This window comes from Arachis ipaensis, chromosome B6 (genome assembly GCF_059453495.1).
Source record: "Arachis ipaensis isolate K30076 ecotype BB chromosome B6, ASM5945349v1, whole genome shotgun sequence".
In the NCBI taxonomy this organism is placed as follows: Eukaryota; Viridiplantae; Streptophyta; class Magnoliopsida; order Fabales; family Fabaceae; genus Arachis; species Arachis ipaensis.
In genome coordinates, this window is record NC_142441.1 from 142,705,604 (window position 1) to 142,731,931 (window position 26,328).

At 29.8% G+C, this 26,328-nt stretch overlaps 1 protein-coding gene across 1 annotated transcript; it reads left to right on the forward strand.

Moving 5' to 3' along the window:
- Positions 1-16,890: 16,890 nt before the first annotated feature.
- On the forward strand, positions 16,891-19,825 carry LOC107648472 (uncharacterized). The gene is made up of 2 exons (XM_016352322.3): positions 16,891-17,078; positions 18,852-19,825. Exons 1-2 carry the CDS (start codon positions 16,973-16,975, stop codon positions 19,691-19,693), a joined length of 948 nt encoding a protein of 315 aa, XP_016207808.1. The 5' UTR covers positions 16,891-16,972; the 3' UTR covers positions 19,694-19,825.
- The last annotated feature ends 6,503 nt before the right edge of the window (positions 19,826-26,328 follow it).

The window sequence follows — 26,328 nt, forward strand, 5'->3', positions numbered from 1 at the left end:
CATCCATTAGATGCATATGTAGTTTATGGTATGCAGATAAACTGATCAAATAACGCAATTTTATTGTATCTACTACACGGTAATATGTTTCTTCAAAATCTATATCGAGCCTTTGTGAAAGACCTTGTGCCACAGGTCGATCTTTGTAGTATACAACTTCATTTTTCTCATATCGTTTTCTCACAAATATCCATTTTTATCCAACAGGTTTTATAGCTTCTGGTGTACGGACTATAGGTCCAAAAACCTCACATTTTGCAAGTGAGTCTAACTCAACCTTCATAACTTCTTCCCATTTTAGCCAATCATTTTTTTGTCGATATTTTTCGACTATTCTTGCCTCAAGATCCTTACTTTTATGCATGATGTGTAATGTCACATTATATGCAAATATTTCGTTGATAATTGTTTTAATTCAGTTCCATTTTTCTCCTTTAAAGACATAATTTATTGAGATCTCATCATTTTCACATTTTTTAGGTACCTGGACATCTTCTGGTGTCAAAATTATACCAGAACTTTAGACAACTGCAGGTGTCTTTATTATGTCTTTATCTTTTTCAACAGAAATAGTATTTATCTCTTTTCTTTTTCGAGGATTTTTGTCCTTGAAACCAACAGGCCTACCATGTTTCTGTCATGAATTTGTTTCGGTAGTTGTTTGTCCGACTGGAATATCAATTCGAATTGGATCATTTTCAACTGGTATATAGGATTTAATTATCCTTTTTGTATCAAAAAATGCATTAGGTAATTCATTATCTATTCTTTACAAATGTATAATCTTTTGAACTTCTAATTCATATTGCCCTGATCAAGAATCTAAATGCATTAAAGATGATGCATTCTAATTAAGTTCCTTATCAAGAAGTTTATTCTCTCCCTCTAATGTTAAAATTTTTTATTCATCAAAATGACAATCTACAAATCGGATTTTGAATACATTTCTAGTTTGTATTTCAATATACCTCACTATAGAGGGAGAATCATATTTAACATATATCTCTAATTTTCTTTGGGGTCCTATTTTGGTGCGAGAAGACAAGCCAATTAGAACATATATCGCACACCCAAATATTCTCAAATGATAAATATTTGACTGCTGGCCAAAAGCTAATTTCATAGGAAAGAATTGATAGTAACTTGTTAGCCTCAAACGAATAAGTGGCATGCCCCCAAGCAGAGGTTGGGAGATTTGTTCTTATAATGGTCTAGCAATCAATTGGAGCCGTTTAATAAATGACTTTGCTAGTTCATTTTGTGTATGAACATAAGCTTCTGGATGTTCAACACTTATACCATTGGCCATATAGTAAGCATCGAAAGCTTGAGAGGTGAATTCACAAACATTATCAAGACGAATTGTTTTGATTGAATTTTCTGAAAACTGTGCTTTTAATCAAATAATTTGAGCAAGTAATCTTGCAAACACCAGGTTGTGAAAAGACAATAAACACACATGTGACCATCTTTGAAAATGCGTCTAATAGAATTATAAAATATCTAAAAGATCCACATGATGGATGAATAGGTCCACATATATCGCCTTGAATCCTTTCTAATAAATCAGGAGACTCAAATTCAATCTTTACTGGTGATGGTCTTAAAATTAATTTTTTTTGGGATCATACAGCACAACAAAATTCACTAGATTTAAAAATCTTCTGGTTCTTTAGTGAATGTCCGCGGTAAATATCCGCATCCGATCTGAAAATTACGGATATGATCCGATCCGCACCCTTTGCGGATCGGATTGCGGATATCTGCTTTACATCCGCGTATCCGATCCGCGGATCCGCAGATCCGCACTATAATAATTAATTAATAAATAAATATATATATGTTTGGTATTATATTTATTTGTTTGTATGTTTTAATTAGTAATTATTATTCATATATTGTATTATTTTATTTTTGTTATTTAGAGAGAGTTTGATTAAAAATATTTTAAGAATAAATAAGTTTAAAAGTATGAAAGAAATATTTTTATCGAATTCTTTTACATAGAAATATGATTAATAAGAGAAGGTTTAATTATGCGAATATATCCGATATCTGATCCGATCCGGCACTAAAAAGTGCGGATATCATATCCGTTCCGATCTGATAAAAATTGTGCAGATCGGATCGAATTTTCGTCCATATCCGATCCGATCCGATCCGCGGACACCCATTGTCAAATTATAAATTCATTTGGGTTGGTAAATTTCTGGTTTAAAATGGCATGTGATTCGATTGTATTAATTTTAGTATAATATAACCAAGATGCATGAAAGTAAGGGTAACTTTTTTAATGTAACCTTTTTTATTTGAATCATGAGTTGTGATATATAGGTACTGATGATTTTCCTCATTCATTACTTTAATATGATATCCATTTCGGCGAATATTTTTAAAAATCAACAAGTTTTTTAGAGACTTAGTAGACAATAGTGCATTATTTATTATGAATTTTTTTCTTCCGAAAAATAAAATTATAGTTCTTCCAAAGCCAGCTATCAATTGCCTGAGCCAATAATGGTATTAACACATTCTTCTTTTGGTACAAGATGAGTAAAATATATATTATATTTTAGAATGGTATGCAAACTTGTACTATCCGCAAGGCAAATATTTTCATTGTATGTCCTTACCATTTTCTTCAAAGACAAATAATAATAATAAAATGAGTAAAAGTACATACACAATAATATTGTATTCCTGACTGAAATTATTTTTCTAAGAAGCACTGCATATAAAAATAGTATCATATACTAAAAAAATTTATTATTATTAATATTGTTATTATTTTAAAACTTGACACATTTAGTGATTTTGAAATTCTTAAACATAAACATAAACATTTTATTAAACATTATTTATATACATTATACTTAAAATTCAAATGCATAGCAAATAAAACTTAACAAAAAGTTTCTACATTATTTATTTACATAAATACTTAACGAACCCTAATATTAAACCATTTCATCATTGATTAAATGACCAATATTTTCTTGAGGATCCTCAAAGAAATTAGATATTTCATAATGAGTGGTGTAATATTCAACAACATTCTTTGAAACAAAATTTGTCTCCTTTCCTTTGTTATCCTTTTTCAAAGATACTTGATAAAGATCAACTAAGTGTCTTGGAGTATGACAGGTACGAGACCAATGGCTCTTTTCACCACAATGAAAGTATTTATCCTCTGTTGATTTATTTTACTCATTATTTCTTTCTTTATCCCACTTCTGGTGAGATTTTTTCTTGTGAAAATAATTTTTCTTTCTTCCATAATTTTTCTTGTTACCAAAACCTTGCCATTTATCTCTTTTTGAATTATAATTTGCCGCATTTGCTTCAAGAAATGGAGCGCCGTTAATTGGGCGCGCTTCATGATTTCTTAAAAGTAATTCATTGTTACGTTTCGGTAATAAAAAGGCAAGAAATTAGTTCAAAATATTTTTTAAATTCTTTTTCTCAATATTGCTACTACAAGAGCACATTTGAAGCATGGAAGATCAAAAAAATTTTCTCTAATATGTCATTATCAATTATCTTTTCCCCACATAATTTCATTTCGTGAGGTAATTCAGAACATTGTTGAATTGTATTCATTTATGAATTTAAAATCATGTAGACGCAAGTGTGTCTACTTATATCGGGTTTGAGAAAGTATTAATGTCTTTTAATGATTATACCTTTCTTCAAGATTTTTCCACAGATTTGCAATATCTTTTAGTGTGAGATATTCATTTTTCAATCCTTCATCAAGATGACGACGAAGGAAGATCATGACTTTGACTTTATCCTTATGGGATGTTTTATTTTCAAGTTTAATGGTATCTCCAAGATCCATTGAATCAAGATGAATTTTGGTATCTAATATCCATGATAAGTAGTTGTTTTTGTTATAAAATAACTAAATAAATAAATAAAAAAGAGGTAACAAATAAAATAAAGAAATATAATTAGAAAAAGAGAGAAAGAAGTATTGCAACGTAAAAGAGAGAGAATATTTTATTGCTTGTTGTTGTGTAAAAAGGCTTAGCCTATGCCCCTATTTATACATGTGCAAGGCTTTACTTTTTCAAACTATATTAAATACAATCATCCTTGAGAATGGGCATCCACATAAGATGTGATAAAGCATTCTTATCACAACACTCCCCCTTAGATGACCATTTAGGATTATTGCCTCATTAAAACCTTACTAAAGAAAACCCAATGGGAAAAAACTTTAGTGAAGGAAAAATAGTATAATATCCTTTGTGATGGGGACTGCCTCATTAAAAATCTTGTCAAGAAAAACCCAATGAGAAAAAAATCTGACCAAGGAAAAAAGAGTACAGTCTCCCCCTCTTGTCGACATCATATAATGTCTTGAAATCGGCGCATCCCAATCTCATGTACCAATCTTTCAAAGGAGGATTTTGGGAGTGACTTTGTGAATAAATCTTCCAGATTGTCACTTGAACGGATCTGTTGGACATCAATTGTCCCTTGATTTTAAAGATCATGAGTGAAGAAGAATTTGGAAGAAATATGCTTTGTTTTATCGCCTTTGATGTATCCGCCTTTAAGTTGAGCAATGCATGCTGTATTATCTTTAAACAGGACAATTGGAGCTATCTTATGATCAATCAGTCCACATGATGATATAATATATTGAATCAGACTCCTCAGCCAAAAACACTCGCGACTAGCTTCATGAATCGCTAGTATTTCAGCATGATTAGAGGAGGTTGCTACTATCGTCTGTTTCGTGTACCTCCATGATATAGCTGTACCACCATATGTGAACAGGTATCCTATTTGAGATCTCCCTTTGTGTGTATCAGACAAGTATCCAGCATCTGCATAGCCAACTAGTTGTGACTTGGATCCATATGGATAAAACAATCCCATATCAACTGTTCCATGAAGATATCGAAAGATTTGCTTGATTCCACTATAATGTCTTCTGGTTGGAGAGGAAATATACCTTGTTAGTAGATTCACCGCGAATGATATATCAGGTCGCGTATTATTAGCAAGATACATTAGCGCTCCAATGGCACTAAGATATGGTACTTCAAGACCAAGGATATCTTCATTCTCTTCTTTAGGACGGAATTGATCCTTCTCCACATCCAAAGATCTTACGATCATTGGGGTACTCAAGGGATGTGACTTATCCATATAAAATCTTTTCAAGATCTTTTCTGTGTATGTTGTTTGATGAATAAAGATCTCATTTTTTATATGCTCGATCTGCAGGCCGAGACAAAATTTAGTCTTTCCAAGATCTTTCATCTCAAACTCTTCTTTTAGAGTTTTTATAATTGTTGGAATCTCTTCAGGAGTCACAATGATATTTAAATTATCAACGTACACAGCAATTATAATGAATCCATATGCATATTTTTTTATTGAAACACATGGACAGATATCATCATTCTTGAATCTATTTTTGGCCAGATACTCAGTAAGACGATTATACTACATTCGTCCAGATTGTTTTAGACCGTATAAAGATCTTTGCAATTTAACTGAGTATAACCCCTGCGAATATTCATTGGATGGTTTAGATATCTTTAGTCCTTCAGGGACTTTTATATAGATATCACGATCTAATGAGCCGTATAAATAGGCTGTTACCACATCCATTAAATGCATATGCAGATAAACTGACCAAATAACGCAATGTTATCGCATCCACTACAGGGGAATACGTTTCTTCATAATCTATACCGGACCTTTGTGAAAAACCTTGTGCCACAAGTCGGGCTTTATAGTGCACAACTTCATTTTTTTCATTTCGTTTTCTCACAAATACCCACATGTATCAAACAGATTTTACATCTTCTGGTGTACGGATTACAGGTCCAAAGACTTCACGTTTTGCAAGTGAGTCTAATTCAGCCTTCATGGCTTCTTCCCATTTTGGTCAAACATTCCTTTGTCGATATTCTTCGACTGATCTTGGCTCAAGATCCTTACTTTCATGCATGATATTTAATGCCACATTATATGCAAATATTTCGTTGACAATTGTCTTATTTCGGTCCCATTTCTCTCTTGTAAAAATATAATTTATCGAGATCTCGTCATTTTCACAATTTTCAGGTACCTGAACGTCTTCTGGCGTTAAAACTATATCAGAATTTTGGACAACTGCAGGTGTCTTTACTATGTCTTTTTCAACAGGAATAGCATTTTTCTCTTTTCTCTTTCGAGTATTTTTTTTGTCTTTGGAACCGACAGGCCTGCCACGCTTCTGGCGTGTATTTGCTTCGGTGGCAATTTTTCAACTGGGACATCAATTTGAATTGGGGCATTTTCCACTAGTATATAAGACTTGGTTATCCTCTTTGTATCAGAAAATGCATCAGGCAATTCATTTGCTATTCTTTGCAAATGTATAATCTTTTGAACTTCTAGTTTACATTGCCCTGATCGAGGATCTAAATGCATTAACGATGATGCATTCCAATTAAGTTCCTTTTCAGGAAGCTTATTCTCTCCCCCTAATGTTGGAAATTTTGATTTATCAAAATGACAATCCGTAAACCTGGCTTTAAATACATCTCCGGTTTGTATCTCAAAATACCTCACTATAGAGGGAGAATCATATCCAACATATATCCCCAATTTTCTTTGGGGTCCCATTTTGGTACGATTAGGTGGTGCAACGGGAACATATATCGCACACCCAAATATTCTTAAATGAAAAAATTTGGCTGCTGGCCAAAAGCTAATTGCATAGGAGAGAACTGATGGTAACTCGTTGGCCTCAAACGAATAAGTGCTGCGGCATGTAAAATAGCATGCCCCCAAACCGAGGTTGGGAGATTTGTTCTCATAAGTAAGGGTCTAGCAATTAATTGGAGGCGCTTAATAAGTGATTCTGCTAACCCATTTTGTGTGTGAACATGAGCTACTGGATGTTCAACACTTATTCCATTAGCCATACAATAAGCATCAAAAGCTTGGGAAGTAAATTCACCAACATTATCAAGACGAATTGTTTTGATTGGATTTTCTGAAAATTGTGTTTTTAATCGAATAATTTGAGCTAGTAATCTCGCAAACGCCAGGTTGCAAGAAGATAATAAGCACACATGTGACCATTTCGAAGATGCGTCTATCAGGACCATGAAATATCTAAAAGATCCACATGGTGGATGAATAGGTCCACATATATCACCTTGAATCCTTTCTAGGAATTCAAAAGACTCAAATCCAATATTTACTGGTGATGGCCTTAAAATTAACTTCCCTTGAGAACATACAGCACAACAAAATTCACTAGATTTAAGAATCTTCTGGTTCTTTAGTGAATGTCCATGGGAGTTTCAATAATTATCCGCATCATAGTTGTTCCCAAATGACCTAATCGGTCGTGCCAAGTTATGAATTCATTTGGGCTAGTAAACTTCTGGTTTACAGTGGCATGTGATTCAATTGCACTAATCTTGGTATAATACAATCCAGATGAAAGTGAGGGTAACTTTTCTAATATAACCTTTTTATTTAAATCATGAGTTGTGATACATAAATACTCATAATTTTCCTCATTCATTGTTTCAATATGATATCTATTTCGGCGAATATCTTTGAAACTCAACAAGTTCCTCAGAAATTTGGTAGATAATAGTGCATTATTTATTATAAATTTTGTTCCTCCAGGAAATAAAATTATAGCTCTTCCGGAGCCTTCAATCACATTGTCCGAGCCAATAATAGTATTAACATATTCTTCTTTTGGCACAAGATGGGTAAAATATATATCACTTTTAAGAATAGTGTGCAAACTTGCACTATCCGCAAGGCAAATATCTTCAGAATATGTCCTTGCCATTTTTTTTCAAAGACAAATGATAATAATAAAAGGAGTAGAAGTACATGCACAGTAAAATTATTCACATGAATACTTAACAAACACATACACATATCAAACTATTCCATCATTAATTAAATAGCCAATATTTCCTTCAGAATCCTTAAAGAAATTAGATACATCATAATGAGTTGTGAAATTTTCATTATTTGAAACAAAATTGGTTTTCTTTCCTTTGTCATCCCTTTTCAAGGATGCTTTATAAAGATCAACTAGGTGCCTTGGGGTACGACAGGTATGTCACCAATGGCCCTTTCCACCACAACGGAAGTATTTATCCTCAATTGATTTACTTTGCCCATTGTTTCTTTCTTTATCTCACTTCTGGTGAGATCCTTTGTAAACATAATTCCTTTTCTTTCCATAATTTTTCTCGTTACTAAAACTTTGCCATTTACCTCTTCTGAGGTAATGATTTGCCGCATTTACTTCAGGAAATGAGGCGGCACCAGCTGGGCGTGCTTCATGATTTCTCAAAAGTAACTCATTGTTGCGTTCAGCAACAAGAAGGCAAGAAATTAACTCAGAATATTTTTTTTAATTCTTTTTCTCGATACTGCTGCTGCAAGAGCACATTCGAGACATGGAAGGTTGAAAAAGTTTTCTTTAACATATCGGGCTTGAGAAAGTATCACCGTCTTTTGATGATTGTACTTTTCCACATATCTACAGGATCTTTTAATGTGGGATATTCATTTTTCAATCATACGTCAACGATGACGACGAAGGAAAAATCATGGCTTTGGCTTTATCCTTCTGGGATGTATTATTTTCAGCTTTAATGGTATCTTCAATATCCATTGAATCAAGATTGATTTCAGCATCTAGTATCCATGGTAAATAATTATTTCCAGATATATCAAAAGCATTATATTCAAGATGAAAGAGTTTCGACATAATAAAATTTTGTTACCTGAAGTCTTTCTAAAATATCGTTAGAGCTTCGTGCTGATAACGTGTTATAAAATAACTAAATAAATAAATAAAGAAGAGATAACAAATAAAATAAAGAAATATAATTAGAGAAAGAGAGAAAGAAGTATTGCAACGTAAAAGAGAGAGATAATACTTTATTGCTTGTTGTTGTGTAAAAAGCCTCAGCCTATGCCCCTATTTATACATGTGCAAGGCTTTACTTTTTCAAACTATATTAAATACAATCATCCTTGAGAATGGATATCCACATAAGATGTGATAAAGCATTCTTATCATAACAGTTTCCAAATATATTAAGAGCATTAAATTTAAAATAAAAAAGTTTGGATATAATAAAAATTTATTATTTGAGTCTTCTTAAATTTGATCAGAATCTCGTGCTGATAATGTATTGTAAAATAAAAAAATAAATAAAATATAAAATAAAAAAATATACATAAAAAATTTTAATAAAATATTCACTATTATTATTATCTCAATATAATAGAGATAATTCATATATATATATATATTCGCTAATTATGTTGCAGCGTTATAAAAAAAAGAGAAGAATGTTTGTTGTGTGTATATTTTTTTTTGTCTCAGACCATGCTTTTATAGTTGTACAAAATTTATCTTTTCAAACTTTATTAAATTTGCTTCACCTCAAAAACTTGAATCTTTTATCATAAAAAAACTGAACTGCCAATATAAATGAGCATCCACTCTTATCACAATAAGACATATATTATTATATTAGTAAAAGTAACTTATTTTAATAATTAATATATATGATAATTATTTTAAAAAATAATATTATATAATTAATAATAATTTATATCTATATTTATAAATATTTTTATATATAAAAAATATATAATTTATATTTATATTTATTAAAATTTTATATATATAAATTAATATAATTTATATTTATATTTTTTAAAATTTATATACAAAAAATAATAAAATTTATTTATTAAAAATATTAAAAATTACTTATCTAACAAATTTATTTTATTTAAATAAATGAACGTAATTGAAAGAGTATGCAAAATAACACATGCTTTGTCAAAATCAATCTCCTCTTATTATTATTATTATTGTTACAGTTTGGTGTAATACATATTCGTGTTTAATATTATTGTGCTGTATGTTCACCCAATAATAAGCAAACAAAATTGAAAGAAAGAGTACGTAAAATGAAAAAAATTTATTAATTGTTGATTGATTGGATTGTATTGAATTGTATTTCATGACAATAATAAAAAAATTTTGTGGTTCACAAATTCAATCTAATAGAATACATAAATTCAATTACAATTTTAATTTTTATTATCTCATCTTATATTTTCTTTATTTTATCTTTTGTTATTCTTACGGGGAAGGTGTTCCTGACAACCGGAAGAGCTACGTAGGGACCAAGATGGCACTTTTATGGAATGCTTCCATGTGGATAAAATATCCAATTAAGGGACCGCGTTTAATTTACTTGGACTTGAAAATAGAAAACCTTCATCTAAAAGAAGAGCTTTGCCGCCGCCGGGAAGAGGAAGCAAGGGAGATTGACGAACAAGGTGCAGACAGGCTATAGTGACTATTTCATGAATGATAGTTATTTTCTGTTATAACAGGAATAATCAAGATTGATGTTGAATTTTTACTTGGATGAATGTAATAGATATTTGTGAATTCTGAACTAAATTAAAAGATTGATTATTCATTGTGGGAAGAGGTTAAAAAAGAAGTAGGATGATTTATCACCGCAAAGATGATAGTTTATGTATTCTTTTCAAGGAGAATACAAGGCTTTGATACCATGACAAAATTGAAAGAGTACATAAAGAGTACGCAAAGATAAAGAATGCTTTTGTTCTTGATTGATTGAATTGAATTGTAAATGATGAAGGTAAAACTAAATATATATAGAACATTAGCTTAAGAAAGATAAAAGCAAATAAAGATAAGATAAGAACAACTAAAGATAAGATAAAGAAAATATAAGATAATAAAGACTAAAATTATAATTAAATTTATGTATTATGTTAAGTTGAATTCGTAAGTCACGAGACTTTTTTAATGTTGTCATAGATTAAGGTGGAAGAGTAGTTTACTAAATATTGTTTTATATTATATAAATTAAATTTATTTTAATAGTTTTGTGTATCAACTTTATTGACTGTATCTGTATCTGTCTGTATGAGTATTAGAAGTTAAAATAATGCATGTAAGTAGGAGAGAGTAACTAATAACAAAATTTTTAGGAGTTTGAATACCAGAATGAATGGATACTCTCAGTATAGGAAAATTTAGTCAATCATGTTCCAAAAAAAAATTGAAATAGATATTGTCACTTCAATTTTAAAAGCATCATTCATTTTCTTATAAATTCATAAAAAGTTATAATGTACAAATATTACGTGTAAAATGACATTATCAAAAATAAGAGTGTCATACATATATTATCATTATTTCTCAAAATATTCATTATATATTCTATGTTCATGATTCTATATTATATGAAACGAAAAGGAAAAAACTAAAATTATTTATGAAATATTAAGTTATTAGTAAAATTACTTATTTTTTGGATAAATTTATCAAACTCATCAAGTCTTTTGAATATATATTTGATAAATTTGTATTGTTTGATAACTTTATCAATGACATAATTAATCTTTCGTAAATAGAATTTTTAAATTTCATTCTGTGCACTCTAGACTTTAGAGGAGAGGCTATTTAACCATCAATTTTTATACTTTGCTTAATTTTCATGCACGGTTTATGCGTCATAACTTTTAACAATTCAGTTGGTCGATTTTAACATCTTTCTATAAAGACCAATTTAATAAAATTTCATAAAATTTGAAATTAATTTTGTGTTATTTTAAATTTTTATTCTTATATGTATATTATAATTTTAAAAGTATGAGCTAATACAATTGTTAAATTACATATTGATAAGAATTTTTTAAAATTTGATAAGTTTGATTATCAAAATAATATAATATAATTCTAACACCAAATCAAAATAATATCAAATTTCACAAGCTTTATTATTTTTTCTTATACATTTAATGCTTTTATTAAGATTAGGGGTGAAAATAGGCCAGGCGGCTTATCAGGAGCACTTAGTCTACATTCGATTTATCTTGGCCTGACCTAGTATAAAATAGTTCTAGGTTTAGAATAATTTAAAAGTCTAATAGGTATGGTCTAGGCTCACAAAGTAGTCTAATAAACATATCAGATTTGTTTGAACCTGTTAAAATATAAATAGATACAAAAATATTTTTATAATTAAAATAGTTATTAAAAATTTTAAATTTGTTATAATTTATTATGAATATTTTTCATATTTTAATTACTTTAAAAGTTTAGATATTATTAAAAGGATTGAATTTAGTATATTGCATAAAAATATTTTTTTTAATTTATTTTTTAAACATTTTTATTTTGGTAAAAAATTATATATATAAAGTTTTTTATCAGGTTTCAGACTCGATTAAGTTCAATAAGAGATCAGACTTAGTACTTAAAATAAAGTTTATAATAAGTAAGGATAAAATTTGGCCTATTTTCATCCCTAATTAAGATACATGATATGAAAATGATTAGTAGCTAGCTAGTAGATTTAGACAAAAAAAGAAGAAGAATATATATATATATTATATATATTTCCAAATAAGAAAACAAGAGTAGGAAGCTAAGAAGAAGTGTTATTTCTCACATAGCTCAATGTTGACGCAATAAATTTTAAATTTTAAAAAATTACAATGTTATTAATATAATTTAAAAAAAATCCATATTAATTCACTTGAGATTGCTTAATATTACTATTTCTTCTGAGTTGCCTAATTCATAAGTATTATTAGTCCACATTATAGGGTACTTAATTAGGACAAAAAGATTTGAGTACTTATCATTAGTTTGCTTAACTAAAAAGAAAAAAAAAAAAGAGAAAAATATTATAGGTATTATACCATCACTTTTGTATTTGTTTAAAGACGTATTCATGAATTATATATGTGGGAACGGAAGTGAAAGGTTTATTGGAGGGTATAGAAAAGAAAGATTTTAGATGGGGACGGAGAAATGAAGGGAGGTTTGAGATTTTTAAATCCTTTTTTCATTTACGAGTTTAAAATAATTAGAAAAAAAAGGATTTGGAATGTTTACCAGTTTACAATTTTTGGAGGATACTTCCGTAAAGATGCGTAAAACGTCTTTTTCTAAAGATATTTATATGTCGCATTATTATTGGACGTATTAATGAATCGGTTATTTTTAAATTTTTTAACAAATTAGAATAAAACTGATTTTTTATAACAATAATAATAAACTCAATTGTTATCAGATCCGGTCGAATCAATCAACATAATCTATTGGATTATAGTTTTTTTTTTGTTTTTTAAAAATAAAAATCAGGGATATATTTATCTTTTTATCAAAAAATTTAAATATAATTCGGTTTAGATTATGTAAATCAGTCGGATCAAATCGAGTTTAATAATTATAGTGTGGACAATTAGATTTATTATTGTTGCTATAATAAACCGATTTTATTCTAATTTATTAAAAAATAAATTATTAACCGATTTAATAAAGATATCCAATACTATCACGACACATGACACATGTAAACATCTTAAAAAAAAAAGATATTTTTAGTGTCTTTATCAAAGTGATCTCCTGCAATTTTATCATCGTTTACTAAAGTATTATATATGAAACTAAAGTATTATATATGAAAAAGCAAATAATAATAAATGGTAATATAATAATTTATTAGAAAAAAGGTAATTTAATTTAAATTTCATATAAGTCTTCCAACTTGAAGGAACCTAAAAATGAGGAGTTTAAGAGAAAAAGTTAACAAAAAATACTCATCCCCTAATTAAATAATAAGACTTGAGAATTGAAATTTAATTATCTGCTATTTTCTCTTTTAAAAATCTTTCAAAATCAAACTCATAAATTTAGAAGGAGAAGAGGAAGGAGAGAGGTAGTTGTGCAGTTAAAAACAAGGAGAAACTGTAGATGAAGATGGATATGGCGTGTGTAATAAACATTTAAGCTAAAAGTCATTGCTGTTAGGAGAAAAAGAAATAAAGGGGGTTTTCACCATTATTGTTTCTTGTTTAGGCTTGAAGATTACTGAAAAGTCGTAGTTAAACAATTCATATCATTATTCTGTAACAAGAGTAGTGAAATAATGGTTCTTTTTTGCAATGATTAATTATTGAATAACAAGATGACGATAACATATATATATATATGTGCCACGATTTGCTTTGTTCATTCTTCATAACCATCTTTTTATCATATTTGGGCCGACAATAAAATGAAAAATAATAATCGATAATAATAAACTATCTAGCACTGTTTGGCAATGATAAGAGAAGAAGTGTTTTTAGTGGGAGGAAATTATATTTAATAGGGACATTTCCGGTATTTAAATAATGGTTAGAGTTACAACTAAAGTAATAATTAAGTACCAAGTACTATGCCCGTTTGGGGCAAAAGTGTGTTATCATGTACTTTCTTTTTTAAAAAAAGAACATTTTTAATAAATCGATCTAAATTAAAACAAAATATTTGGTGACATAATTTGAAAACAAAAAATAATCATTTTTTTTACTTTTATTTGCATGTATTAATTGCTGCTGAAATAAATACATAATATTAATATATATAATTTTAAATATTATATTAAATAAAATAATCTTATATTATTATTTCTCTAATATTATTCGAATAAAATTATCCATATATATACATATATATGCATATCTATGATTCACTCCATATGATCCTTATATAAGTTGTGTGCTCATTTATCTTTAATATTGTCATTAATAAATGCACTTATATTAGTAATTATCACTTAAACTATATGTTATGTGTACACTAAATTTATTATTAAATAAAATACACATTAAATTCCATAAGACTCTAATCTCTTATTCAATCGAATCAGTTGCAAAGCCCATGTAATCAATTGAGGTAAGATAATTCTCTTTCAAAAAGTACCTTCCTGTACAAGAAATTCCACCCACTCTAGCACATCTCCATAACCCACAATTCGTTATGAATAGAATGAGTGATCCTTAAATTTCCTACCATGTATCATGCCAAGGCAAGTTCTGAGAAGATAACATCCTGCCAGGATCAATTCCATTATACAAACAAACCATTTTTTTTTTCCACAACGCCTAGTCCTCTTTCGAAAATCTTCATCACCATCTAAACAAGCTAAGAGTGATGTGTTACACAGTACAACATCTCCTAAAATGTATAGAAGGATATACAAAAAAAAAATAAGGAAACTAAGAATGAATTTTTTGGAAAAAATATCAAGTAGTATTTTGATGTTTTTAGGATCCATTCACTTGTATATATAGTTAGAGAGTGTCATAATGACGTTGGAAACTATTCTTTCTTTCACTGTGTGCTTGATTTTTTAAATTTTTAAGTATATATCATAAAAAATATTAGAGGATTATCAAAATTTATTATTTTTTTCATTAATTAGTCATCAATATTTAAAAGTATGCGATAAAGTATGTTGTTGAATTACTATACTAAAAAAATTAGACTAAAAAAATTTGAGTTGATGGCTAAATAATAGCCAAAAATAATAATTTTGATACCCTTAGTATTTTTCATATATCATTTATTACCGTATTTTTAGCATAAATAAAAAATTATTTTATAATTTTCGAATTTTTTTTTTCAAATAGTCTACCTTAATCAACACACTCATATTTTAAAATCAAAAGACAGCCAATAGTTTTAAATGCTTTTTTGAGATTTTGTAACCATATATATATCTTTTTTTTTTTTGTGAAGGTAACCATATATCTTTATTTTTGAGGTATAAAAGCGTTCCGGCGCAGTCCAACAAGTGTTGGAAGTCTATTTTGCGGACTAATGACCCGTCGAGTCCTCGACCTGTGCACGCAGTGATCTGCGCATCACTTCCCCTCTCAACGAAGACCTGGACAGTTGACAGAAGCTTCCAGACGAATGAATTCAAGTTAGAGGATCCACCTGAGTACCAGGTATAAATGGGGAGAAATCTATCCATTTCTAGAGGTACATCATTTTTACTCTAATTAACCGTCTCATTATATGGATACTGTCTTTAACATCGGAGTGTTTTTGCAGGTGGCTCCACCCGCTAATTCGCTGACTATCCAAACGATCCCTCGACTCGATAAGCTCGTGTTCAGGTTCAAATCTTTCCTCACACAACCCGTTGCTTTTGACCCAACACCATCTGATCCGCTAGTCCAATAATATTTGTTAACTCTCGAAAATCTTTTTCTATATTAAAAGATTTTTTTGTATTTTTAAATTTTTATTTTAAGTACTTAAAAAATAAAAAATAAATATAAAAATGACACATATATTTCTCAAATATTTCTGTATCCAATATATCCGTGTCCATGCTTCTATATTTGTCTCTGTCTAGGAGATTCAAACAAGTATCTAAGAGAATAAACCAACACCCTGATATGCATATGCTCCTATAGAAATATTAGAAGGATCGAAACAGAAATGAGCCAATGGAAACTGTGTACAAGTAATCAAGTATAATACATAATGAATAAATTTTGAGTCTCACGTACATTTATCTTTGTATTTGATAATTAAAAATTATTGAATAATAATTTAATTAAACATATTAAATTATTTAATAATAATTTTTTACTATAACTTCACATGTAAATAATTGACATGAGTTTTCGCTATAAATTTTTGCCACAAATTATATCAAGTAAATAAGAATAATAGAAGTCCAATTTTCTCCTTGAATGCACAAATTAAACGTACGTATAGTTATGGAAACGTAACCAAAAGACATGTACAGAGAACGATTGGCGTATGAGGCAAATAAAGTAGTTTTTATTAGACAAGTTATACCTCACATATGACTAAGGGAAAAGAGAATTGAAACTCATCAACAAGTTTAATCGCGTTGGAATACTAAAGTAGCCAAAAAGGAATGGCTTCATTTTTAAGAAAACCTAAAACATCAAATTCGGTTCTCTTTAACTGTTCACTATATAAGTACACCAAAATGAACAAGTCTAATTATTCCCATCGTATATACATCATTTAACATTTAATTTGGCCTAGTTTGTTATAATTCAAAATTAAAGGTAAGATATCATCATATATCAAAAGATGGAGCAGCAACCGATGTCTACCGCAATCTACGAAGATTTGAAGCCAAAACAAGAACTTAAAGAGGAGCGAGAAGCATTCATTCTTCTTGTTCATATTCCTACGGGTTTGTCGTCTTTGGTTTATTCATATTTTTAGATCGAATGAATTAATTTCATGTTCTTGTTTTTCTCTTATGTTTTATCATTTTCGGAGTTTCCATAAACTTCTAATTATTTTAACTCATAACAAAGATAGAAACTCACTTGCAATTAATAGTTGAGAATAATTAGATAATAATATAATTAAACATGTTAAATTATTTAACGATTTCTAACTATTAATTAACATGAAAATGATTGCATGTAAGGATTCATAGATAAAAAAATTAAAACTTTTTTTTCACTCCAATATTGCTTTGGTTAATTTATTTTATGTTTAATATTTATTATTAAAAAATTATATTTCCCTTCAAGACATTTTTAATATATTATAGTATTTGTTGATTGATTTTTTTTTCAATATATCATTATATAGATACCATTGAATAACTTTTTGTTAATTTAATTTTTTAAAAAAATTATTTATTAATTTAAGAGCTTAATTCTTATAAATTTATTATATTTAAAAAATTTAATGTAAATCTAAAATCGTTTATTATAGGTTCCTATATACATAAAAATCAACTAAATATATATTTTAAAATATATTATATAAAAAAAATTTAGTTAAATATTTATTCACTCAATATTTTGATATAATATAGTATATAAGATTTAATATAAGCTTGATTTGATTCTATCTATATATACCATAGCATGTTATTATATATTTGTATATAATTATATAATTTATTTTTAATTTATATTTTATATTTTATATTTTAATCTATATATGTTTAACGTACATAGTTGATAAATATATATATATAAAGGGAAGTTCTATGGTGGCATTGGTTTTGGTGGCTAAGGATGGCATAAGTTTGACCAACAAGTAAAATATTGACATATAGCAAGAAAATTAAATCTATAATAAAAATGATTCTCTCTCTTGTAATTCTTTATGATTATTTTTATCAAAATAATTTTTTATAATTATTTTTATAATTATAAAAAATAATTTCAAAAATATAACACCAAAAAAATTTTATAATTATATTTATAATTATTTTATTATTATTATTATTATTTTTTTTGAAAAATAATTTTTATAATTATTTTTACTAAAATAATTTTTTATAATTATTTTTAGTTTTTAAGTAATTTTTATTATTATTATTTTTAGTAATTTCTAAAAAATTATTTTTTTAATCATTTTTATTTCTAAAAAATAATTTTTATAATTATTTTTTTGTAATTTCGAAAAACTAACACCAAAATGATAAGAGAAAAAATATTATTTCGGTTTTAGTTTTCCAAAATTACAAAAAAAATAATTATAAAAAAATTTATTTTGATAAAAAATAATAATAAAAATAATTAAAAAATAAAAAATAATTATAAAAAATTATTTTAGTAAAAATAATTATAAGAAATTATTTTTTAAAAATAAAAATAATAATAAAATAATAAATAAAAATATAATTAAAAAATTATTTTAATATTTTTTAAATTATTTTTATAATTACAAAAAAATTATAAGAAATTATTTTGATAAAAATAATGATAAGAAATTATAAGAAAGAGAGAATCATTTTAGTTTTAGATTTATTTTTTTTATCGTATGTTAATATTTTATTTGTTAGTCAAACTTATGCTACCTTTAGCCATCAAAACCAATGCCACCATAGAACTTCCCATATATAAAACCAATAAATATTATCATATTTCACTAACAATAATTTATACTTTATATTTACATAACTGTATGCATGGATATGCTGATGTGTTGAAGTATGCAGGATTTGAACGACAGCATTATGGTGCAAAAGTGGAATTCGATTATTCAAGAGTAAGGGTTTTCGGTGAACAACCACTTGAAAACAATAAAATCAAGCGTTTCAATATAGTGCATCAAGTTCCACCAACTTGTGATATTAACAGCATCACAGGGAAGATTTTGGATGGCTCAATTGTTAGCATAAAAATGCCGAAGAAGGTTCCTTCGGATCCTGTTCCACAAACAACTGAAATCGAAGAAGAACCGAAGACATCGCCGGAAGCAAAACCAGGCGAAGATGATACCGAACAACAAGCCACAACTGAAAAGGAGGAACCGAAAGCATCAACTGAAGCAGAAGCAGGCAAAAATAATGACGAACAGGACGGACCTCCCCCGCAGCAAGAAAATGTTGCTGCGGAGGCAGAAGTTGAAGAGGATAAAAGAGGAATTTCAGATCATGATCACGAAGAACCTAAGTCATCAACGGAACAAAACAAATTCGATGATAGTGTTGATGATGATAAGAAACCGGCGGACGCGGTTTCCCAAGAAACTGCTGCGGGTGGAGATGGAAATCTTGAAAGAGAAGGAAAGGAAGAAAGCGAAGAAGACGTTAAGAAGACTGCGGAAGAAGAAAAGGAAAGAAGCGAAGAGAAAGTGTGCTCTATTAATGATGAGAGGATTAAATCTGAATCAGCAGCAGTAGTGGGAGGGTTGAAGGGGATGGTAACAGGATTTGTGAAGCGGTTGGAGGAAGAAGATAAGCGAAGGGTGATATATATGAGTGCAGCAGTTGTGGTGGTGGCACTTGGTGTTTATGCATCCTTCAAGTTTCGCAGCTTCTCACTTCTTAGAAAGTAGCCTAAGCATTATTCATTATTATTATTATGCTTACGTTCTTTCTTGTAATAAGGGCTAATCATAATGATCATGATGATTCATGAACAAGCATGTACATATATTAACTTCATAATCAACTTCAGCTTTCTGCCATATGAATTGATTGACTAATGAATTAAGAGCAGCGTCAAAAAATAATACCTATGTTATGTGTACTCTTAACAAAAATATATATGGAAAATAAATTAAATCATACATATATTTATATATAAATACGTTGCTGACTGATTTTAGTGTACAAATAATATTTTTGCAAAAATAAACATGAGTAATTTAGTATAATTAAATATGATAATTGAAAATTAAAAATACTATTCATATACCAAAATCAACTACTAAAATTAGCTATTAATGTATTTGTGTATAATTATATATGTGATTTAATTTGTTTTTAATGTGTACTGTATTTATATTTCAACATCTATTTTATACTGATAACTGCTTTTAATAACTTATTTTGGTGTATCCAGCAGAGTCGATTGAAAATTTGGTTTGATTTTTTTTTTTTTAAAAAGGAAGAAGCTAAGAGGACTAGAGGAGGAAGATGTGTTTACGAGTTTGGTTTTGAAGAGTTTTATTATTCAAAGAGAGTGAGTTTTGGAGTTTTTTGTTGGTCATTTAACCCCTCAATTTTATGTTTTAAAAATTCAGGGTTTTCATTTGATTTTAATTAAATTTATTATTTTATTTCTAATAAATTGTTCTACTACCATTTATTATTATTATTATTATTATTATTATTATTATTATTATTATTATTATTATTATTATTATTATTATTATTATTATTATTATATATAATATTTAGTAAAGAATAAAATTATAAAAAATTATAGCAAACTTTTCAAATCCTTTCTTCTTATTATTTAAACTCATGAATAAGAAACGGGTTTAAAAAGCTTAAGCCCTCCCTTCATTTTTCTTTCCTTCTCTTTTCAAATTAAAGCCATTCTTTATTTCCTTTCTCTTGCAGCTCATGAATACACCATATATTTTGTTAATAAGTGTCTTTCAAGGCCTTTGTTAATAAAGGAATAATTGTCTAACAAAGAGGTGTTGGTGTGAATAAAAAGTAGTATGTATAATTTACCTCTTAAAAAATTAATAAAAATAAAATAATATATTTTTTAAAAAAGTATTTATTTATTTATAAAGATGAATATTATTTTTTCATTCTTTTTTCTCTTCACTATAATATGCATCTTGTTAAGGATTTTAAGATTACCACTAACATATATTTAAAAATATTTCTCATATATATTATCAATACATTCAAAGATTCAACTATTTAGATTTTTATTAAGGATTTTTTAATTAAACATCTTGACTGATGTTTTAGAGACATTTATGGTAAGGATTTTTTTTTTTTTTAAAAATATAGGTGAACAACGCGTATAATAAACAATGCGAACAATAGAGTAAAAAAAAATAAAATTAATTTTAAAATTCAGATTCTTAATAATTAATTAATTATCAGATTTTAAATTCAAATTTTGAATTAATTAAATTAAATCATCATTTAAAATTTTTTTAATTTACATTATTGTTTGTTCTTAATTTATGGGACAAACATGATTCAGAAAGTGACTTAGACAATAGCGGAAGCAACATAGCTCTGCGGCAAAGACCAAAAGACCATCCCTCACAATGACAAAACTCTAGCGCTAAATGCCGGGTTGTGGCATTTAGCACCAAAATGGCCGAACCAAATGGTGAGGGTTTCTTGAAGCGGCACTAAACGACGGTCATGTGGCGTTTAGCGCCACCTATCCCAAGAAGAATGAGAGGTTTGTGTGATCTGACGCTAAACGCTAGTGATGCGGCGTTTAGCTAGCCCACCTTGCCAAAGAGGGATAGTGAGCATTTTCTTCAAGATTTTTTTCACGTCTTTCGCCCGAATGCTACCTGTAAACAACATAATGCAACAACGACTCAAAGTAGTATTTAATAGGGTATAAATCACTTAAATCTTCTAAAAAATCAATAAATCACCATATAAATCATATGGAAAAGTTATGAATGACGCTCACACATCACAATACCAAACTTAAAGTGTTACTTGTTCTCAAGCAACTTGAGCAATAGAGAATTGAAGTGGGTTCAACTAAAAGTTGAGTTCTCATTGAAGTTCCTGTCTGTCTTATGAGTAGAGTTAAGCAACACTATGATCATGAGTATTTTTGTGCTTTTCACTATTCCTTGAAAACTCAGAACTACCAATATCTCGATAGAACTAGAACTCGGATGATGTTATGAAACCTCACTTCTATTAAGTCTTGATTGATCTTTGAATTTCTTTCTTTAAATTAGAGAGAATTTTTCTATTGACAACTCTAAATGCTCCGTCTCAAGGCGGCTTTTGATAGTGAGCGTTCGATTAGTAATCCCGGACCAGTTGGTCCAAGTCACCAGGTGATAAAGCATCCCGCATATCTAGTTACTCAAGCCTCTTCTTGACACGGTTGCACCACAAGCATATAGCTAAAACTGTGATTCCAAACATTGATACACAGAGCCTCTTTGGACTACTAAATGTCTTGTTTTAAGATGGTTTGTGTAACAGATTTTCAATCGATAATCTCGGACCAGTTAGTTCAAGTTACCGAGTGATGAGGCACCCCTCGAGTCTAATCATCCAAGCTGTCCCTTGGACAATGGACACCACAGGCACATAATTGGATCTCAAACATTGATGCTCAGAGTTTTGCAACTTGATTTTTTTTTCAATTTTTTTTGCCAGTTCTTTTAGTTCAAGGATCAACCTCTTGTTAATTTTTGGAGGTTTCATAACACTTCTCTAAGTCCTTGTTCCTCAAGGATCAACATTCCTCTTTTCCAAAGTAGTTTATATATCCTTCTCTCTATGCAACCATAATCACAAGTATATATACCACCACTTGTAAAATGACAAGACAATTGTAAAAAGAACTCAACTTTTAATATAATAACACCATATTTCTCTCTCTCTCTCTCTCTCTCTCTCTCTCTCTCTCTCTCTCTCTCTCTCTCTCTCTCTCTCTGAATACTGCTTGAAGACATTATATGAGACATTATTAAAGTAAGAACATTAAACTAAAAACTAAAGGAAATAGAAATATAGGAATGATGTAATTAAACCAAAATAAAAAGAAAACAGAAAATAGAATCATACTCATGAAGGGAGAAAAACAGAAGGAAAGCATGAAAAAAAACTCAACCACCTTAATGATCATGGCGGCCATCCCCTCATTCGATTGTGCTCCTTGTGGTCCTAGCAGCCTCCCTATCTCTTGTCTCATTTGGAGAAGCTCAAGGCACTGGCTTTTCTTGCTCAATCACAATCTGATGGAGAAGGACACCATGGCTGTCTTGGTTCACCCTCATTTGCTCAAGAGACGCAATTAATTGTTGTCAATACTCTTGTGGTGGAAAATAGTACCATTGAGGCATGAGGGGTTACTCTTGCTGTAGTGGAGGAGCTTGTGGCACTTCTTCTTCGCTGGCTCGATCCCTCCTTTGGACTCTTGCATATTTCATGGTCGTCTTGGAGATTGGCCTCTCAATGGAGATGAGAAAGTCATTCTCCAAGTTCACCCTAGCAGCTTTACAAAGCGGTGAATAAGATGGGAAAAGGCCAACTTAGCATGTGTGGAGGGGTTTGAGGCAATGTGATAAATTTGTTGTGGAATTATATCCTCCACATCCACCTTATACCCTATCATGATACAATGGATCATGATGGCTCTATCTACAGTGCACTCAGAGAAATTACTAGTTGAAAGAATGAATCGTTGGATGAACTCCAACCATCCTCTAGTCACCAGCTTGAGGTCACTTCGTCCTAATTGATTTGGTTGCCCATCTACACCCATTCTCCACTGAGTTCCTGGAAGACAAATGTTAGCAAGTACTTGGTCATATCTCCGGTCCCAGCTCATCCTCTCACTGTAAGAATCCAAAGTGTGATTTGGGAGTGGCAGTTGGAAGTTCGCTCTAACGCTCCTTGGATTGAACTCAAAGATCTTCCCTCGCACCAAGGTATGGTAATTCTTCTCATTCACATCACTCACATCCTTGTAAGTAATTCACGCATTACTATAGAATTCTTGGACCTTCAGCTGACCCACCTCAATATTTGTTCAGAATCACTTTCTTTTTGCTTGTGATTTCAAAAAAATGTTCCTCATGCAATTTGGTATTGAACCGATTTGTATCAAAATTGTCAGTTTGTGGTGCATTCCCCTTCCTCTTTTATGAAGAGGATTCACCTTCCTTTAGTGCTATTGATAAATAAAATAAACAGAGAGCTTGCTCGACAACACCAAACTTGAAGGTTTGCTTGTCCCAAGCAAAAGAGAATAGAAAAGAGAGAAAGAACAGAAAAATAGAATAAGAAGGAAATAGAGGGAGGGGGCATGTACGATGAGAAAAAGAAGAAGGGGTAGGGGAGGGGGGCTACGGTTGGGGTAATAGGGTAATTGTTTGTGGGTATAGAAAGGGTTGGGTATGGAGGGGTATATATAGGGGGAGGGAGGATAATGGAGGGTTTGGTTAGTGGGGGAGTTATGGTGGGGTAATGGGGTGGTTGGTGGGTGGGGTTATTAGGAAGGAGAGAGGTTTGGGGAAATGGAAAAAGAAGAATGAAGATGGGGGTGCGAAGATTAAGGGAGAAAGGGGGTTACGAGAGAGAATTAGGGGATTTAAATGCACAATTTGAATTCAAAAAGGTGAGGGGGAGTTGCAGCGCACCTGGCACTAAACACCATGTTGGTGGTGTTTAGCACCATCTTTCCCGAACCAACACCCACTCGTTCCTTTACCTAGCACTAAACGCCGTCCTAGGTTTTTTTCCCATCACCTCGGCGCTAAACGCCAAGGTGGCAGTGGCAAAAACCTAAAGTATTGCACCCCTAGCACCAAACGCCACCAACTGACGCTAAATGCCAGGGGTCTAGAAGCTCACCCTCGAAACTCATGCACTTGGCGCTAAACGCCCAAAGGCGGTGCTAAACGCCAGGTGCCCAGTGAGTTCATCTTCTTTGCACGCAATCCTGGTGCTAAACACCATGTACCGGCGTTTAATGTGATTCCAACTCCATAATGTTCCTCTTTCTGTCCCAAGTGTACCTATTTTCTGTTGCAAGCACTCAAAAAAAACCAAAAGTAAAGAAAACTAATAAAGGAAAATAGAATAAAAACAGGAAAATAATGCAAGGATATTAAGCATTGGGTTGCCTCCCAACAAGTGCTTTTTTAATGTCACTAGCTTGACGGTTCACTCTGCTACTACAAGAAAAAGGCGTATTTGTAACAAAAAAAATTGTTACAAAACGTCAAAATTTTGAAACAAAAGTTTTTTGTAACAAAAAAAGGGGTCATTGCAGTAAGTCCCGTTACAAAAAATTTTTGTAACGAAAAATGGAACTGTTATATTTCAATATGATGTTTTGTAACAATTTTTTCTGATACAAAAAACTAGAAGCCGTTACAAAAGTGTTACAAAAGTGGTAACGAATTTTGATCTTCAAGGTATTTTTCGTGACAATCTATTTTTTCCTATCAAAAAATTTTGTTACAAAATGTAACTTGATTTTGTAACATTTTTTTTCTTTAGTTACAAAAGTAAAATAATTATTCTGTAAAAATTTTTTAATTAACTAATATATTAACTATTTTATTAAGCAAGTCTACATTTATATAATATGTAAAAACATACATAATTCAAACATGCCTCATTTAGCTAAAATTGTTTTAAAACAAAATAACATTAGTGAGTACATTGATTAGTTCTACAAGTTATATGTCTTGCACAAGTTCAACCAAAAGTTAGAAGTTCTAACATAGATTAGTGTCTCTATGAATCAAAATATTCTTGAACCCTCAAAGTAGCATGTGGTCACCATTTCAGCACTCCTATAAATAAGAAAATCCGAAATAAAAAATTAGGTGCATAGTCAAAAGAAACATCTTGAGGCAATCAGAAATCATGTAGCAAACAAGGGTCTATTTCGACACAAATTTGTCAATAGAACTTGTTTGCTCAAACAACACAATGCAGTTTAATTGAGCAACCAAATAGGACAACAACCAAATAGTGAATAACAAAATCTGAAGCTTCCAACTTCCAACAACCAAAACAGTGAAGCACTTAGCCGGATAATCAATCAATTGAGCTTAGCAACAGTTGAAAACCAAAAGCAATTAAATACCAACTCAATCAATTAATTGAATCAAAGATGAATATTGAAAACAACTTAAGATAAATTCCGGCAGCATTTCAGCAGTAAATTTGCCTATTTCACAATTTCAATCAATCAATTTAAATTCCATATGAATTCTTTGACAGTTAAAAACACAAAAAATCATAATGAATTCATAAGAAGGAAGTAAATAAGCCAATTCCAACAAAAAAATATGAGGAAACAATTAAAACCAATCCAACCAGCAAGAAGCAGAGCAGCACTCAGCAGAACAGCAATCAATGGCCCATCATACAGCACCCAAAACAGTAAAATGAACAAAGGTAATGGATTCAGACAGCATTCTATTCATTGAAGTCAATAACCATTACACTTGCAAGCAGCAGGGGCACAACAGTTTATCTATTAATTCAACAG

Excerpts from the sequence above, each read along its gene's own strand:
- LOC107648472 (XM_016352322.3), top strand. The coding sequence starts at position 16,973 with ATGGAGCAGCAACCGATGTCTACCGCAATCTACGAAGATTTGAAGCCA. Across the intron at positions 17,079-18,851 it reads TCTTGTTCATATTCCTACGG|GATTTGAACGACAGCATTAT; the intron begins GTTTGTCGTCTT and ends TGAAGTATGCAG.